Genomic DNA, 20,132 nt, shown 5'->3' with positions numbered 1-20,132 from the left:
GACCGCTGCCCTAGGTCTGTGGAGCAGCATTCGCTCGGGATTCCAAATAACTCGACCTGGGGACAGAAGAGGCACCTCCCCTAACTCTGCAGTTAACACTTAATGCTTTGGGGCCCTTTACTTGGCAGGGAGGGTTGGTCAGGTGAGAAATACACTATTCTGGGGAAGGTAAGACTCGACTGTTTACAAATGTTAAGTTCGGGCACAACGTTTAACCCTGCAACGGCACCTTAAAAATCAGCAGAGTAACAGAATGTTGTTGGTCGGGTGACCTTTGACGTTTATAAGGAATTCCAGAAGACGCTTGAGTGTGGGCAGGTCTGTTAAGACAGCAGTCTCTTGGCCTGGGAGGTTCAGAGATCCTTCCAGGTTTCCTATGAGTTGGAAACGTGTCATAGTAACAATTAATGTATTAGTTGGCCTTTTTTTTATCATCTCAGGTAAAGTGGATTTTCTATCAATGAATGGAAAGTAGATGCCCATGAGAACCTAGATGTCTTATTGAAGAGATCCATGTCAGTTTCTAATGTATTCATAAATTATAATAAAGATGACTACATACGTCAAAAAAAAAAAAAAGTAAGCTAGGAGGAAGAAGATTCTAGGTGGGAGAGTTATGCCCAGAATTTGTACTAGAGTCAAAGAGGGCCTTTTGACTACAGCAGGGTAGAGCAGGGTCTCAGTTCCTTCTACCAAGGTGCCCTGAAGACAGAGGAGAGCGAGGAGATAAATACTCCTTCCTCCCTGCTCCAAACCGCTGCTTCCTGACCCGGAGGGTCATAGGCTGAGTCCACCTACGGCAGCTTCATTACCTTGGCTAAGTAATGTAATCCTTCCACACCAAGATTTCCCAGATGTGACACTATTGACATTTTGGACCAGATAATTCTCTGCCATGGGGGCTGTCGTGTGCATTGCAGGATGTTTCACAGCATCCCTGGCCTCCACTCACTCGGGTGATGCTGGTGGCAACTCTACCCTCAGTCAGGACAATGAAAAATGCCTCCAGACACTGTCAGACATCCCCTAGGGAACAGATTCCCTCAGTTGAGAACCACTGTTCTTGGCCTCAATTTCGTTATCTGCAAAATGGGGATAATTATGCCAACCTCTTAAGGCTGCCATGAGGACCCAAAAGGTTGGACTCAGAAAGCACCAGCCCAAAGACGGGCAATGGGCTTGTTGGTGCCTTGACCCGTGGACAGTAATAACCCCATGCTTCTGATGTGATTCATCTATTTTCAGAACATTTTAAATTTCATCTGCAAAGCAGTGTTTACTGATGGTGGTGACTACGAGTGAGCTCTGTCCTTCTCTCAACTTCCTTAGGACCCGAGCATCCCCTAAGCCTCTTAAGCTTGAAACCTTGGCGTCTTCATGTGGGTTTTCTTTCTCCACTAGCCTTGTGGTCATTCAAACAATAAATGCCTCCAGTTCTTCCTTCTCTTCTATCAGGAAGTGTCTTCTCTGGGGGCATGAGGGGTGCAGTGTCTGAGGGTCTACAAGGTCCCAAGAGAAACAGGATAAGCAACATCTCATTTACTCTAATATTGGCAGAAAGAAAATAAATAATACAACTTGAGGTAATATAAAATGTCACAATTATTAAAATGAATGGGAATATTATGAAAAAGAATGAAAAAAAATAAGACATAACATGCATTTTTCAAATTAACTCTTGCCGTAGGTGGACCCAGCCTATGACCTGCAGGTGTCAGGAAGTGACGGTTTGGAGTAGGTACAGGAAGGAGTATTTACTTGCCCTCCTCTGTCTTCAGAAGCACTCTGGTAGAAAGAATCGAGGGACCCTGCTCTACCCTGCTGTAGTCAAAAGACCCTGTTTGACCCTAACCCTGACCCTGACCCTAAAGAGACATGGACAGTAATAAGTGTTATCAAAGACATGGGGAAACTGTGACCCATATACAGATGGTAGGAATTTAAAGGGATACACCTGCTTTCTAAAACAGTCTGGCCATTCCTCAAATGGTTAAACACAGAGTTACTAAATGACCTGGCAATTCCACTCCTGGAAGTACATTCAAGAAAATGAAAACACATGTCCACACAAAAATCTGCACATGAATGTTCACTGCAGCATCAGTCATAATAGCCCAAAAGTTCCAACAACACAAATGATCATCGACTGATACCTGAATAAATAAAATGTGGTATATCCATTTAATGAAATATTATTTGGCAATAAAAGAAATAAAGTACTGATACAAGCTACAACATAGATGAACCTTGAAAACATTAGGCTAGTCACAAAAGACCACATGTGATATGATTCCAGTTATATGAAATGTCCAGAATAGGCAAATCTATAGAGACAGAAAGAGCATTAGTGGTTGCCTAGGGCTGGGAGAGATGGGAGGTTGAGTGGTGATGGCTAAGTGGTGTGGGCTTGCCTTTCAAGGTGATGAAAGTATTTTAAAATTGATTGTGATAATGTATACACAACTCTGTGACTATACTAAAAGCCACTGACAGTAAGTGAATTGCATGGCATCTGAATGATGTCTCAATAGAGTGGTTAAAAAGTAAAGCCACTGTGCCTTTTAACAATAAGAACTAGATGCTAGGGTAGTATGTTATGAGACTGGTCCAAGAAAAAAAATTGCTCTAGTGCAGTGTTGCTGAAAAAACATTGCATAAGTCACCTAGACATTTTTCATTTCATTATGACTCAGAGTGAAATGATCTATGCAAAACCTCTACTGCAATCCCCAACACAAGGAAGGAAGGAATGGTTTTAATTGGAATGATGAAATTAAAGGCCAGAACAGACATTGAAAGGAGGTAAATAATGTGAGGGTGTTGATAGCAACAGGACACCTGCTCTGGAAGAATATACAGTTTAATACAAGGAAAACTGTGTGTGTCAAAATGGACAAAATAATGTGTGAAATCCTGTGCGTAACTAAAATATTTGAAATCTAACTAATGTACATTTCATTTCAGTAGCAACATAGAAAAAACAATGTGGATGATCTTTTATGTTATTATATTGATAATAATGATATTATATTAATATAGTATACTAATGGAATTTAGCTGAGTGATGAAAAAAGAAACTTCATTGTAGGTTTTCAGGACCATGGTGCTAATTGCAGCTGCTTTCCAGAAAATAAAATTTTACGCTAGCCTCAAAATTTAAAGAGAGCATAAATTTCTCTTTGTAGTAGTACCGCCAAAAAATAGAATTGCAGAGACAGGAAGGGGTTTATTCAGGCTTCCTAAGTCTTCTGAAGGCAATGAAAAGACAGGAAAATGAAATCTTAGTGAAAAAGTAGAACAGAAGTTTGGGAGGATTTAAAAGAAAAATCCTAGAAACAAAACTTGTAACTTGAGAGACATGCAGACATACAGAATGCACTGTAATTCCCTCGGCTATTTTTCCATGTAAGTACTACAATAAAAAGTCTGTGTGCTATAATTAATTTATTCTATTTTACATCTGCTGTTATAAGCTTGAAATGAGGCACAGGCTAGAGAAAGAACAATGAAATCCAGTCAATACAATATCACAGTCGGAATGCAGGCATGATAAACAAATTTCAAGCAGAAATAAATAAAACGAAGAGCTAAAGAAATGAAGGTAAATATAACTATGCAGTCTTCGGTCTGGTTCCAATTTGGAATGAATTCCCTGGCATTCCACTGTATAAAATCATTTTTCATGTCACCAAGGATAATGCTGTGATAAAATATTAAAGAATAAGAAAAGAACAGGCACTCTACCTTTGAGATCTTCCACTGTTTCCTGTGCCGGGAGCCCCTAAATAAATGAAAGAACAGAAATCAATATGACTCAGCTCCCTGCCCATTTCCAGGCAGTCAGCAGACACCGAGCAGCAGTCACTGTTTTTCTAAATAGCACATAGAGAAGAGACAATATGGTGTCCACGAAAAAAAAGGGAGAGCAAAAATGAATGCAAAAAAATACATATATATACACGTGTAGATGTGCAACCAAGACCACCATGCTGTGATAAAAGAGAGTTTGGTAATTAAGAAACTAACAAGGAGAAATAAAATGCTACAGTGAATTCAGCCCGAGAGAGTGAATCCAGAAAAAAGGCGATGTACCGACTTTCCAAGAGATAAGTGTGATTTAAGGTGGAGGGGTGGAGTTGACTCCAGGGGAAGACACTGCAAATCTGATGATTCAGATGAGTGACAGACAGGAGAAGGGAGAAGGGAGGGAAAGTGGGGAGCCTCAGCAGGGATTGGGTGTGTATTGAGCACGTGATTGTGTTTCTCTTATGGTCCGTATGCTCCTCCCTGGTCATTTCTACACAAGGGCCAGTATTTACAGCCAGTGTATGTAAACTGAAGTCAATGAATGCCTTGCTCACCTCTCTTCTAGGTATCGACACTACAGCAACATGGAGAGAGTGAAACAGAAAAACAGACCACTGACCAGGAGCCCAGAAGAGTGATGAGAGTTTATGCTCTGTCCTCTGGAGCTGCAGCGGAGGGGAGGCGTGGCAAGGGTTCGACTGGCCTCTTCCTTTTTGCCATGGTTTATCTGCCCATTATTGCTAATTCCACATGAGAAACACAGAAGTGATATTATCAAACAGAACATGGCTCTTTGGACATTAGTCCCAAATAATTTTTCCCTTGATTCTACTTGGTCAAATTCATTGTCTACAAATTTTATTTTTAAGACCTAATAAACATTACTTTAAAACAAGACATGCTCTCTTAAGGAATTATCAGAAATAAGAGCACGAATAGTGACAGATGTTCACACGAGAATTACTTTCGACATTTTAGTTCTATGTAATGTATTACTTTTATATTAACAAACACAAATGCTCTTTTTGAAAATACTCTGGCATATGCACTAAGCATTTAAATGGCAAGATAACCACAGGGAACCATATTCAATATCTTGTAATAACCTTTAATGAAAATGAATATATATATTCACTCATATATATATGCATGACTGGGACACTGTGCTGTACACCAGAAATTGACACATTGTAACTGACTGTGTTTCAATTTAAAAAAAGGTAAAGTTAAAATTTTAAATTCAAAAAACAAATTTTAAATAAATGGCAAGTAAAAATACTGAAGTAAAATATTTTGCTAGGCTAAGCCTAAAGCAAATGAATTTCAGAGTATAAGGTCATATTAAATAGTCAGTTAAATCTTAATCAACATCAATTTTATGCCTAAGTGTACACTTAAATATAAGAAAAATGTATATATTTGTGTCTAGCTATACTGGTATATTTTCATAAACAACCAAAAAATGAGAAAATTATTTTTAATAAAAATTAAAACATTTGAATTATGAACTGATGCATTAATTCGAAACATTACCTTGGATTTTTGTGATTAGTTATGTGGTTACTGTTGGCCTCTTTGTCTTTATCTGGCTTTTCTTTCTTTCTGGAGGGCGTTTGCTGAATCAGTTCTCCTTTATCAAACATGAGGTGTAGGCGATAACTGACCAATTTGATTACTGTGAAGAATATAGTCACCAAACTGCAGTAAAAAAATACAGTGATGGCATTTGGAGGAAAAGCCTAAAGAAGAGAAAAGAAAGGGAAAAAATCAGGCCACAAGGTAGAGAAGTACAGTCATCCTCTGTAGTTATTTGTGTGAAGAAATTTATAGGTTTTCAGGTCCTGGATAATAGTCTATTACATATTTTATGAATTTCCTTTATTTAAAACATTAAGCAAATTTAATATTTTCTCAGAAAATCCAGAACTTCTGGCTATATGTTGAGAACAGAATGAGCTCAGCTGTGGTTGGGATGCTGGAAATATGGATTAAGAACTCCCAGAGCCAGACGTGTGAGCATGCACACTAACATATATGAAACTGCCTGATGGAACATGGGAGGGAGCCCTCAAGGCAGTACCCCTTAGAAGTCAGCCAGCCTTGCAAGTACATCATGTTTAAAAATGATGAGGTAGGTAGGACTGAAACATTGTAACGTACACCAGAAACTGACACAACATTGTAAACTGACTATACTTTAATTTACAAAAATATGATGAGGTGGGTGGAATCTAGACATTTGACTCATCCTCAAAAGACAGCCCTACCTGCACTTCTGCCTTGCAAAGTAAAATGAACAAAAAGGAGAATACAATGCTTTCTCTCAGGCCTGCTATTTAGCTTTCTTTGAGTCTATTGTCTGTTTCTTATTACTTCTGTTCTAATTTCTTTGCACTCCTAGGCCTCTTGCTTTGTGTGCAATTTTCATGAGGCAAATGCTAGACAGAAAAGTGGCACGCAAATGTTGGCTCATCCAGATTGTGCTACAGGGAATGATGAGATAGGGAAATAGCCAAAGGCTACAGAGGTAGATTTGAGGCAGGGGCATTAAAATGAAAATCTTCATGGGTCCAAATGCTTTGAAAACTACTTTAGAAAGCTGATACCTGTAACTGTCTCATTCTCTCTTCTCTTCTCATAAAGATTGAGTGCAGAGTTTAGTCAATGAATGCTTAAGATAGTCAAGAAATCTGGATTCATGTTGTCTTTTTAATTTCAGATGGCTACAGTAAGAGTTAACATTTTAGTTACATCTTTAATGTATACAGAGATCCATAGGATCAATCAATCAGTGAGCTCATTAAAGGCAAAGTGATGTCAACCTCAACACAATAAGTTCAACCATAAATCTGTACTGATATCGAGTCTGAATATCATTGAATATTGCCAGAAACAATCCCTCCAGTGTGACAACCAAAACTGTCTCCAGACATTGTCAGATGTCCCTGAAGGAGGTGCAGACTTGATCTCCCATTGAAAACCACTGCCTAGCCCCTAAATGTATATGTGGTTACTTTGCACCAAACACAGGGATTAAAAAAACATAGTCCTTACACACAGAGTTCAAAATTGATAGATGAGTAATAGCTAGAAGATAGAGTAGCAAGTGCCAGAATTCTGGTAAGCTGAGGTATGCCTAACCAAGGGATGGGGGTATGGGGCCAAAGAAATGATTCCAGGGAAAGCAGACATCTGTGAAAACTAAGAAGGGTGCTAAGAAAAGCCAGAAGGAAGGCAGAGCTTATGAAAAGTGCAAACATTTCAGAGTATTTCACATGGGGCATTCCAAGTATGGTAATACATCAAAAGTTCCAGACACCATATGCTTCAGAATTTGATGTTCACCATGAAGAAAGAGTGCAGAATGCTATTTAAGCATGGAATGAAAATATTGGGATATGCATTTTATAAGATCATCAGTGTAGATGGGAGGCTGGACACAGGATGAGCTGGTCATGAGGAGACCAGAAGGGGGCCAACTGACTTCATGGAAGAGTTTAATGAAATCAGCTACGTGGACGCCCAGTGTGCAGCATAAATGATAATTTCTCCATAAAATCACTGTAAAGCCTGTAAATTGTAATATAAATGTAGATATAAATTATTGCCTCTGCTCTTCTAAATCAGTAGTAGAAACTCCACAGCCATTGCTAAAAGAGACTTCTGAGACCATCAGGACCAATGGCAGGATTGTTGGAATAAATAAATGATCTTACAAGGCGACTACCTGGAAAGACCACCACATGGTAAGTTGCTATTTTTTTATTTTAAAAAGTTATTATTTACAGAAAACAGTATGGCAGTTCCTCAAGAAATTAAAAATAGAATAACCATACGATCCAACAATTCCACTTCAACCCAGAAGAACTGAGAGCATGGTCTTGAAGAGAGATTTGTACATCCACCTTCACAACATTATTATTATTCACAATTGCCAAGAGGTGGAAGCAACCCAAGTGTCTCTCGATGGATGGTGGATAAACAAAATGTGAACACAACACACGCAATGAACTATTTTCCAACCTTAAAAAGGAATGGAATTTTGACACACTCTACAGTCCTGATGAGTCCTGAGGACATTATGCTAAGTAAAATCAGCCAGTCACCAGAAGACTAAACAGTGATTGCACTTCCATGAAGTACCTAGAGTAGCGAAATTCACAGAAAGGGGAAGGAAAATGGAGATTACCAGAAATTCAGGGGAGGGAAAATAGGGAGCTGTTGCTTAATGACTACGGACTTTCAGTTTTGAAAGATGGAAACATTCTGGAAACAGGCTGTACACAATGTGACCATACTTAACTCCACTGAACTGTAGACTTTTAAGTTATGTGCATTTTACTACAAATTTCAAAAGTGATTATTATTTTAGATTTATCTTGAGATGACATATGGCATTTTCCAACTGAGAAATAGGAACAAACTAATCACACTGGACCCTCCTGTCTGGAAATGCAGGTTAAGCAGGACCAGTTCATCAAGAGCCTACTGTTTCTCCTAGACCATCCCTCAAGATCAAGTTGAATCCCCTCCACTAGTGTCTGCTGCCCAGAGTAAGCTACTAGTAAAAGCCCCACGTAATCAGCTGTACCTTAGAGACAGTCAAGCTCCCTACTCAGAGGGCCTTTCACAAGGATTTATTGGACAGACTCTGTGCTTGGCACTGGGGAGGGAGCTGCGAACAAAATAGGTGAATGTCTGTCTTCAAGGAGCTTCCATTATGGTGCAGACTAATTATACCTAATTTCAAAATTAATCAACTTCTCTCCAACAAGGGAACGTAACCTACCTACACTTAAAAAGAATGAAATGATACTCCTTGCAGCGACATGGATGGACCTGGAGATGGTCATACTAAGTCACTCAGACAGAGAAAGACAAATCTTATCAAAAGATGAGGAAGACCAATGGGAAATAAGTATTCGTTCTCTTGATTTTCTTCTGAGACGGTAAAGATTTGGAGATAGGAACTAAAATATACACAAAATCCAATATAGAAAATTCCTAAGGTCCTTCACAGTCCAAAGACTTCTATATTTATTTTCTATATTTAAGATCTACCACAACAAACAAAAACAAAGCGTAAATACAGGACAGAAATAGACTCATAGACAGAGAATACAGACTTGTGGTTGCCAGGGGGGCGGAGGGTGGGAAGGGATAGACTGGGATTTCAGAATTGTAGAATGGATAAACAAGATTATACTGTATAGCACAGGGAAATATACACGAAATGCTATGGTAGCTCACAGAGAAAAAAAATGTGACAATGAGTGTGTATATGTCCATGTATGACTGAAAAATTGTGCTGAACACTGGAATTTGACACAACATTGTAAAATGATTATAAATCAATTAAAAATGTTTTAAAAAAATCTACCAATATCAATAAATGAGATAAAGTCATTTTTGTTTGAGCCAGTGGTCTTTTCTTTTTAAGTCCAAGTTCTCCACCATAGGGAAAAGGTTGTGATTATTATCTAAATACTTCAAAGAAAAAGAGAATTGCCACAGGAGTAATAACACAAAGGTTATCTTGGAAACAACAGCAAAATTCAAACTTTATGGCAATCCAATACCAAGAGTGACACCTTGGTTTTCAAACTCCATTTTTAATGATCTGGACCCAGGCCACAACGTTGTGGTGAGTATATTGAAATGGGCCTGACCACAGACTGTTAAATGCACTACTAAAATTGTGAATTCTCTTCTTGAGTTAGATTTCATTAACGGAAAGAGTGATTTGATTTTCCACCATGTATGAAGCACCACACCAGGGACCAAGGTGGGGATTCAAATCGTATCCTCACCCGCAGGATTCCTCCAAACTAGAGGCAAGGATAGCCTCCCCACCTTGACTCCGAACATCTTCAGATTTTGGACTGTACTCTTTCCCACTCCCTGTGTGAAAGAACGGTCTTTACCACTTGTCTTCATTTCTTCACCTCCCATTGCCTCTTAAACCCACAGCAATCTGGCGACTACTCCCCAACTCCACGGAAAACGTTCTTGTCAATGTCTCTAAATACAAAAATTCAACACAGTTTTCTCTTTTCTCAGCAGCACTCCACAACAGTCCCTCACTTCTTGAAACATTGTCTTCTTTTTGCTTCTGAGAGGCCACGGTCTTCTAGCTGTTCTCTGCCTGACGTCTGAGTCTGCATCTCCTGGGACCTCAGTGCTTAGCCCTCTTCTCTCTCACTACATCTTCCTGCTCAGTCCCTTGGAAGTACATATAACCTGTATATTTATGACTTTCTGATCTATATCTCTAGCTTAGACGCCCATGTTGTGAAATTCCCTGGATTAGAGGTGGTATGGCAGAGTGGGTACCAACTCCAGCTGCTTGTGCTCTGCTTCTGGTTCAGTCACAACTTGCCAAGTATCCTTAAGCATCTTAACCACCCTCTCCATGTCAGTTTCACCAACTGTAAAATGGGAACAATGACAGTGCCTGTCTGGGCTGTTGTGAGGATGAGATGGATTCAGTCCATGCAAAATGCTTGCAACAGTGCCTGCCTCATAGGAGCTCAGTGAGTGTTGGCTGTTTTTATTATCTATTCTAATAATGATAATGTTAACGGGGGAAAAATCCAAAAAATCTGAATAGCATTAAGAAATAATCTATCTTTTTTCTTCCATAGTATGTAGGAAAGAGTTTTAGAGGGGATGAAATGGGGATAAGGCTGGGGAACGTGTAAAAGTAATCATCTGAGAGACCAAATGGATAAAATCGGAAAACAATAATCACCCTGATAAGGATCAACTTCCAGACAAAAGAAATCACACCAAGGGTATTAGGATATTAGACATTACAACTGGGAAAAATAACAGAGTACCTTAGGAGAGCAGGATTACCGTGTGGAACTAGACATTCTGAAATCTGAATCAAATCTGTGCTTTGTTACTTAAAGCAACTATAGGACTTGTATTACCTGTGACCTGAAGTCATGGGGCTTGTGCAATTTTTATCTAAGAATAGAGAAAAAAAAACTCCTCTATGGAGAGAATCCAAATATAACTAGTCACTAACTGAGAGAAATTAAGAGAAGTAGAGGTGGGGTGGGAGACAGAAATCTAACTACCAGAAAATCAGTCATGAGCTTGAAACACTAGAAGAGAAAGAAAAGGGGGAAACAGGGCTTTTTTTGGAGAGGGCTGTGGAGGCCGACATCCCAGAATACGGCAGGTGCTGCTTCTTTTGCCACAGACACAAAAACACAACCAGCTGATACACGCCCGTGTGTCTAAATGGCAGAAGATGACGGAAAGCAGGAGGAATTTTGCAGAAGGGTGGAAATGTCACTCAAGAAAGATGGTACTAACTTACAAAGACTGAAGATGACTCCCTAGGGATAGGGGACAGCTCCATAAAATTGCTTGCACCAGGAAAGCAAAGTCCCCATGGAGCAGAGCCCTTTGGACATACAGTCCAAACAGCCACCTGGAGCAGCAAAAATTTTAAACCAACTGCATGGGATGGCATTCAGCCCAAGCCTAGAAGGGTTGGGTCATCCCCAAGCTGCAGCCCCTGCACCCGAAGCCCACTCTGCTTCAGGCAGGTGAGGTCAGGAGGAAGGAATTTCAGACATCCAAATGGATTATGGGAAAGTGCAAAGCATCATGCATCTCAGCTGAGAATAAATAAGGTACCCACAGGCACAAGGACTGGATAACCAGCTTCTGGGAATCAAAGGAGACAAAGTACGGAGCATGTGATTCAGCAGCAGGAAAAGCCTTTCTTCTGAAGAAGCTGAATATGAATGCCATGACTGACCAGTGAGAGGTATCCTTTATGGCAACAGGAACGTGCCAAGCAGTCCAACAAAGTAACAACACCAAGTGCACCCGGCCAGGCCCGCTGTGTCAGGTTGTAGGGGTTGCATCCTGCACAGTGGCCTCTAGCTGCCAGGGTCTGATGGTGGCTGAATCCAGCCCGCAGGTCCTGAGCCAGGAAAGGGTGCCTTTTTGGACAGATAACCTTCTTGTAATTCATACAAGAGCCTCTTCTATGTTAGAAGTGGTGGTGTAAAAAGGGGTGGCCAGAGAAACACAAAACCTAAAGAAAAATAGTTATGTCCCCAAATGGGGAGTGGCCACAAACCATGACAGAAGAGTCACGAACTCCATGTGACTCGGTGTGACAGGGAGTCCAGGCAGAGCGCCCACGGTATGTCTAGTGCTGCCCTGGCCTGTGCCAGGTAATCCCGTTTTATTATAAGTATACCCATTAGTAATGAAGTGGTTCCTATCAAAAAAAAAGTCCCCAAGGCTAAGTTAAAAAGCAGAACCAGAAACAGAGCTAGTCTGGCTAAAATAAAAGAAAACCCAAGGAAACAGAAAGCTACGGCCATAAAATAAAAGACAGATATTCTGTGTGGAAGTCAGCTGTAACGTTGCCCTGCATGGGGTCTTGAAGAACGGGAAGGTTCCACGCCAGATCTTTTCTGCTACTCAACTTTTCTTCTCAGGTCAGCCTTACCACCACCAGGATAATCAGAACACCACTTCACGAGGGTCCACTGTTTCAGGGAGCTCCAATGCTCATGTGCATAGCAGGTCAGGGGGCACAGGGGGCACAGGCCAAGGATTTGGACAGAACAGGACCTCAGCTTAAAATTCTGAATTTTACTACGTATTATCTAGATGGCTTTCGGCAAGCGCCCTCTGGATCTCAGTTGCCAAATCGATAAAAACCAAACCCGCTATCCCCATTTTACAGATGAGAAAGCTGAGGCCTGGAGAAAGGCAGTGACTTGCACAAGATCACACAGTGGATAAGCATCAGGGCAGGGACGTCTTTCGACACTGGTGCTGTCGGAACTTATTCAGGGTGAGACTCAGGCCCAGGGTGCTCTTGTTCTAAGCTATACATAGATCTCTGTTGGTTCTCTCAGAACAAGCACAAGAACACGAGTGAGAAAGGAAAGATTAGATATCTCTGATGCTCTGATGACAACTGCACCTTCCAGTTTGTCCAAAACAAAATTAGGCTGACAATAAATCAAAGTATTGACAATCTTTTCAGATTGTCTAAATTGACCTAATGCTTTTAGTTACATACTTCTGAGCATTTCTTGAAAATATAGAATTTATAAATGCTAATAAGTAACCTATTTTCTGCATTATCAACTAGACCTAAGTAACCTCTGGGGCTTAGAGATAAGTTTGCCTCAATAATTAATAATAAATTTTAAGTTACATATTCAAAACCCCTGTTAAATTAAATGGTGGATTCTCCCTACAGTGGAACTGTCTTGATTAAACATGTTCCATCCAATTGTGCAAAAACCAGAAAAGTTCAAGGCCACTTAAATTACAGAACTTCAAATAAGCCCCTGCTATCAGCAAGCATCCAGGAATCTTTTCTGGACTAAGTTCTCATAAGTGGAACAAACTGAGAAAGATGTTAACAATCACAGGCAGCTCTGAAGCGCAGAAAAATATACTTAGGAATCAAAAGGGAGAGAAGAGAACCCTCCATTGGGGAAGGAGGTCTTTTATGTCTAAGGTCACTTTCAGAAACTAGAAGACCAGAGCAAGAGAAGGATTACTTGCATTTTTTTCAATAAGACAGGCTAGGTATTAAAAAGCAGCACAATAACAAAAATTCACTCACATAAAATCATTCTGTGATAGTTAAAAGCACACTGGCATAAAGGCATGAAAATTTCAGTATAACTGGTTTGATCCAAAGAATCCAACATGAGTAAAATTATTTAAGGTATCAGTTTTTTGCTTTCTAAACTCTTAAGATTTAGCCAAAAATTATTTTTAAATAGCATTAAAGAGGAACTTAACTAAGGACAATTTCTTATTTACAAATATAAGTAGAAATCAAGTTACTCAATGAAGCATAATTAGATGGAAATTAAGGACCCTGATCATATGCATACACCAAATCTTGAAAGGAGTTACGTAAAAATGAGCTCATATTCATTAAAAAAAATCTGCAGGATTATACATTAAACATTAATGTGGTTGTTGTTGAGAAGTGGGATAATAGAAGCAATATATATTGCTTTCATTATCAGGAAATGCTCTAAATGTATTGTTAGGCAGACAATCTAATGCTGGTTGGAAGAGAAAGAGATGCATGTTGATTTTATTTCCACCAGTTTATTACACATGAGATCATTGCTCACCAAATGCAAGGCACTCTGCTAGGTACAACGAGGAAAACCAAGATGAATTGACAAAATCAAAATCCATGCCCTCACAAAGCTCACGACCCAGGAGTAGAGGTAAAATACATGTTCCAACAACTAAGTACGGAGTTCAAAACATGCCACAGCACACACAGTAAATACAGAATGGTATTTGGGCAAAGGAGAAGAGAAATTAATTCCAGATAAGTGAAATCAAGGAAGCCTAGGCAGTGATGCTCATTCCATCGGCCTCTGAAGGATAGAGAGATTTTGGCAAGTGAATAATGAAAAACGGGGGAAAAAGGTTAGTTCATATTGAGCAGTCACCATGTGCCAGGTACTGAGAAGGACTTTGATTCATTCAATCCTCATATGTACCCTTTTAGTCCGGCTTTACAAACCAGGGAGCTCAAGCTGGCTCAAGCTCACACAACCACTAAGCAGAAGACCCAGAACTGAACCCAAGCTTGCCATCCTCATCACTGCTCGGTGCTGCCCTTCTAGGCAAAGGGAAAACATTGGGACCTACCTACCGGCTAAGGAAATACGATGAAAAAGGTCAAAGAAGAGGAAATTTACGCTTACTGAAGGGTCACCATGGATCAGCTGCTGTATTAAGTGTTTTTATATGAAATATATTATTCCCATGAACTGGTCATTATCACATCTATTTTAAGGATGAGAAAACTAAGACCTAGATGGGTCAAATATCAGGTCAGACCTAACAGCTAATAAGTAGCAAGATGGAAATTTACATCAGGTCTGAGTTCAATCCCAGGTCAAGCCAGAAAGATGGATAGCTTTATGTGCTCATTTAAGCCCCCAAAACAACACTGTGCCTCTGGTCATAGTACTTTTCTCATTTTACAGATAAGAAGTAAAAAAAAACAGATTAGGTAAGTAACTTCCCCAAGGTCACAGAACTGCTAAGAGGTGAATCCCAAATTTAACACAGGCAGCCTAACTTCAGAGCCAGATTTCTGACCCTCCAGATAAACTACCTGAATGAGAGTAAACAGGACCCAAATCATGCACAATCTCTAACGTCACACTCAGACTCCGTCAGCCATGCAAACTCATTGAAGATTTTTGCTTTGGAAAACATAATCAAACTACGTGTTAGGAATAAACTCCTTCAATAGACATATCAAAATTAGGTTCATGGCACATCATGTTTTAGTAAGACTCAGAGCATCCTACTTGTGTAACTTTTCAAATAAGGTTAAACATTGTTTCAATTAGGTATATTTACCTAAGAAGGCCAAATATGTAGTTATTCAGCAAGCACTCAATTGTGGTAACCTTACTAAACTGTCAAGCCCCAACTAGATGCTGTGTAATACTTCACTTCTCTTAAACAACATCAGATTTACCCATTATTATATTTTTCTGCAGATCTCGACACAGTGGTGTGGAAATTGCGAACTGTGTAACTGATCATTGAAACCGCCTTCCCACAGTAAAACAAGAAGGGAGGAAAGGGGGTAAAAAGATCAATAACTGAAATAGGTTTGCTTTTAACATTTCATGTTTGCCTTTTGGCTATCATGCACAGTATCTCAGACCAAACATTATCCCAAGCTACCCAGCCAAGGAGCCTAGGGCTGCTTACATACAAAATAGGTTGAACATTCCACAGCGAGGAGCAGAGTCTGACTCATCCTGACAGGCAGCATCAATTCTTAATGAGTCCCCGAGCCCCCAAAGTCCTTTCCACTTCTTTTCCTGCCAGTGAGCCCCTCCCTGGTCCTCCTTCCTCTGTTACTGCCTCTGTCCCAAATTCCTGAAGCCTTTCCCCATCCCATCTCTTAGTGGGGATCATAGTCAGTCTTTTCCAACATGAGGCACACTCGGAGGGAGGGTTTTTCTGGTTGCTCCATCCCCACCTTTCCCAGGACTTGGAGCTCCCCACTCACCAGATGCATGGCCAGGGGCAGCAGCAGCAGGAACAGCCACAGGTAGAGGTGGAAGCTATTGGTGAACGTGCTCTGCTCGGGGTCGTGGTACCAGCCCCCCGTGAGCGCGGCCCACACGCCCTGCCGGAGCAGCTGCAGCACCTGGGACACCATGCCTGCGCCCCGGGGCCGGCGCGCGCCGCCGGGACGCCCTCAGCTTTAACACGCGGGCCCCCGGGGGGCCCCGCCGCCGCCGCCGCCGCCGCCACCGCCCCCTCCCGCGCCTTCCGCCCCTCGACCGAAGCTCGGGCTGCCTTTCTGCCCGGACCCGCGAACCGCGGCGCCGGAGCCGGCTGCTGCCGCCGGGCAGGGGGGCGCCATGTCCGAGGGAGGAAAGATTTTCCCATGGTGCTCAGAGGTGGCTGCTCAGTTGATGCTCCAGAGGCTCCGCCCAGCGCCCGCCCAGAGGCCCTGCATAACAGGCCTTCCTGGCCGGCAGGGGCGGGAGGAGGGGGTGAGGAAATGTTCGGAGTCCCTCCAGCCTTTCCTCTTTTGCCTCTGCCCGCTCCCCCTCCTTTTCGCCCCATCCTCCTATTTTGGGAGCGTGAAAGGCTTAAAAATCAAAGATGTTCTCAAGCAGAAGAGACAAACCAGGACATATTCCTTCGCCTTTTCCTTTTTTGCAGCCAGCACAAAAACACTTCTGTAACTCAGGATCCTGTCACATGTCGCTCGTGTAACTTCTTCCCCTGAGCCCTGGCTGCGCGGCTTCCTAATCCTTAGCTAACCGCTGACCCCGGACGTTCCGCTGCACCTTTAACCCTGACCTTTTTTTTTTTTTTTTTTCCTCTCTCTCTCTGTCTTTGACCTTTTCTCCTCCTTCCTGCTGTTGTTCAACTCGGCAGATAAAGAAGATCACCACCTCCCTGGAATAATTTCAGAAGCCTTAGGCTACTTGTCTTGTTCTGTATTTCCTAGAACATAAACCCAGCCATCAATCGGCAGTACTGTTTGAGATAGGAAGACCTATAAACTTCTTCAGACCTCATCTTGGCCAGTGGACATCCATCCTTTAAGCATGGATGTGACATGAACAGTGGTGCAGGGGGGATGCTGAATACCCGAACCAACAGGAATGGACATGACGTGGAAGGACTAAATATGACTCAGGACTTAGAGACCGATTCAATACAGAGGTAAAAGAATACGGTAAATTTCCGTTTGGGGTTGGGGTGATGAGGCGTACAAGTAATCAAGGTATGGAATGCAGGTGGTTTCACAGGAAAAAATGACTACAGTGAATCTGGGAACTTTGGCAGGTGGGGGCAGAGTGAGTGTGATCCTGCTTAGTTAGCACAGGGCTCTCATACAGAGACATGGACTTGGGGGAAATCAGAATACAGTCCCATGAAAGGGAATGACAATCTCCTGGAGAAGAATGCAGAGTAAGGAGACACGAGGACTGGGAGTCCCAAGGAGTAAAGGCACAGGCAGGAAAGAAGGAGGAAGAAGGTGGGAGACCAAGGCGAGCCTGTTACCACCCACTGACAAACACGGGGAAAGAGCAATTCAGAAAGGAAATGATCAGTGGTACCCAGTGCCATGGAGAAGAGGTCAAATACAAAGACTGATGTGGTCCTTAAGAGTAGTAACCTGTGGATGGCGGACGATTTAGGTCAATGGTAGAGCACATGCTTAGCATGCACGAGGTCCTGGGTTCAATCCCCAGTACCTCCATTAAATAAACAAGCAAACAAATATAATTCCTCCCCCCCCCAAAAAAAAACCCAGTAACCTACGCCACTGGAGCTTCAGGGATTACCAATGGTGAACTGGGCAGATTTCTAATTGCATTACATTAAAATAGAGTGAATGTGTGATGAAGTAGATTCAGCCAAAGTAAGCTACTCCCTAGAGGCCAGGAAGGTAGGTGTGATCTAAATGCAGGTATGGGGTCAATTAAGTTTACTTCTGACTGATTGGCTTTTAATATGGGGAAACATTAAGCATATGCCTTCTCTGCTCTGCTCTTCCTGGGAGGATGTTAGTCTATTGTCTGGGCTTTAACTTTTAGGTATATGTTGATGACTCTGAAATCTCTATATCCAGCCGTGACTTCTGCTCTGAACTTCAAATTTATATCAACTTGGGTCCCCTCACTTCCAGGCCCTCAACATGTTCAAACAGGTACTCATTGGTTTCTCCCTTGTCATTATTGCTCCTGGGGGTCCTTCTGCATTTCTGGATCTCAGTCAATAAAATTGCAATCCATATGCTCATGTTAGAACCCAGGAGTTATCCTAGAATCCTCCCCTCTCTCATCCTCCTTCCTCTTATTACTAAATCTACCTAATCATCAAGTCCTGTCAATTTTATCTCCAAATGATTATTAACTAGATATGCTTTGCTCAATCCCTATTACCACTGCTTCAGGTCAAGTCCTTAGTATGTCTCCCTTGAACTCTCAAGCAGTGGCTTCCTAATGGGTTTTCATACCTCCAACTTAAGCCCCACATCAATTAACATTCATCCAGAGAAAAGGAGCAACTCTGGCTTTCAAACAGAGATCATTTCAGGCGGGAAATGGAAAGGCTGAGAAAGTACACAGTGGATGGTGAACAACCCAGAGACTAGCAAGAGCAGAAGCAGGACTCCTAGAACCAGAGGAATAATGAGAGGGGTTAGTACTGTCAGAACTAAGAAGCCAAGGATTGGCAGCAGGAGACAGCCAAACCAGGGCAGCCTGGAGAGAGCAGGAGCCTGCAGGACCTGCAGTTGCCAAAGGAGATCCCGCAGAAAGGTGATGCAGGGAGGCTGACACACGTGTGAATACCCTGACTTCTTCTCTTCCCCAGCTTCTAATGTCCCCCTTATCCCTTCCATTGGCCACGCCTGCGGGGAAGCCATGGTGCACGGAAGCCTGGGAAGTGCAGTTACCTGTAATACAGATCAGAGCAGGTGAAGGGCAAGCCAAAGTGATCTATATAAAAGGTACATCCGACTTGGATACTCTTCCTTAAAATTTTTTCTATCACACTCAGAAAAAGCAAACAACAACAACAAAAAAAGGTTGAGTGCCCTCCAAGCCTTGCCCTCACCTCATCGCTCCAGCCTCATCTCCAGAAATCCAGAGTGCTTACATTTCTTTGCACAGCAGGCATTGCTTCATGACTTTCTGCCTTTGGTGATGCTGTTCTTCCACAAGTCAATAAATGTCGACATGTGTACACACACACACACACACGCACGCACACACGTACATACACACACCGGTGGGATTTGGATTTGGACTATAATTGAATCTACTAGTCAGTTTTGAGAGAGTTGACATCTTTTCAATATTGAGCCTTTCCCTTAGTGAGCAAGAATGTATGCTTCCATTTATTAAGCTTTCTCAATAACATTTTATAGTTTTCCTTGGAGAGGCAGTAATTAGGTCTGTTTGTTTGTTTGTTTAATGGAGGGACTGGGGATTGAACCCAGGACCTCACACATGCTAAGCATGCGCTCTACCACTGAGCTACACCCACCCTCCTTATAGTTTTCTATGTTGAATTCTTGCACATTATTAACTGGCACCCAGTGTGGGCCATGAATTGACTAGGGATGAGAGAAGCAATGTAAAACTGGAAACCTTATGGAACTAGAAATAAGTAGGATTGAAATATTGAAATAATATGGGGACTGGAGGAGCAGCTCTTCGTGACCAGATGCATATCCAGGCTTCATTTGGTAGGGATTGCTTGCTAAGTAAAGACTGCGTGTCCAGCTTCCCCCAATGTGGGCAAGATGGCTGGAGAGAGGGCAGTGACTCAGCCATGTTTGAGTCACCATGACATAAGCAGTAAGATGGCCTTGCAGAGCAATAAAATTCCTAATATGCTTGGCTTCCCAAGGCCTCTTTCACTCCATCCCCCTGTCAACTACAACTCGAAATGGACACAAACATCCTTAAGATTATTCCAGCAGAGGATGAAGATATGGTTAAGCCAAAGAGCAGAATGAATTCTCATGAATGAACAGAAGTAGTTAGAGCCCTGAACAAGGAATGGCTGATTAAGTATGCATGCCAGCCTCTGCCTTGGTGTGGCCTGCCTGCTGAGACCAGTGAACAGGTCATCTTGCTGCTCAGGGATCCTGTGGCTCAAGAGAGAGCCTTCATCTGCTAATCTGTTTTTGGCCCATGGTCCCCAGTAAGTAGCTGGACTGCAGACCCATTCTTGCTTACTGATTATTCTGGACAAAATATTCTTTGGACCCCTAGGGGGCTCTGAGTGTCAGC

At 41.9% G+C, this 20,132-nt stretch overlaps 1 protein-coding gene across 1 annotated transcript in view; it reads right to left on the bottom strand.

Annotated features, from left to right (window-relative positions):
* Positions 1–16,026, bottom strand: part of PCNX2 (pecanex 2) — a 233,437-nt gene extending 217,411 nt beyond the window's left edge. Inside the window, exons 1-4 of the mRNA XM_032490546.1 lie at positions 15,872–16,026; positions 5,341–5,546; positions 4,427–4,547; positions 3,745–3,781 (exon numbers count right to left, since the gene is read on the bottom strand). Of these exons, the coding sequence (XP_032346437.1) occupies positions 3,745–3,781; positions 4,427–4,547; positions 5,341–5,546; positions 15,872–16,024 (517 nt within the window). The 5' untranslated portion in view covers positions 16,025–16,026. The remainder of the gene's footprint in view (positions 1–3,744; positions 3,782–4,426; positions 4,548–5,340; positions 5,547–15,871) is intronic.
* Positions 16,027–20,132: the final 4,106 nt, after the last annotated feature.

This window comes from Camelus ferus, chromosome 11 (genome assembly GCF_009834535.1).
Source record: "Camelus ferus isolate YT-003-E chromosome 11, BCGSAC_Cfer_1.0, whole genome shotgun sequence".
Classification (NCBI taxonomy): domain Eukaryota; kingdom Metazoa; phylum Chordata; class Mammalia; order Artiodactyla; family Camelidae; genus Camelus; species Camelus ferus.
Note: the sequence above shows the minus strand (reverse complement) of the source record. Positions and strands in the feature narration are given on the sequence as shown.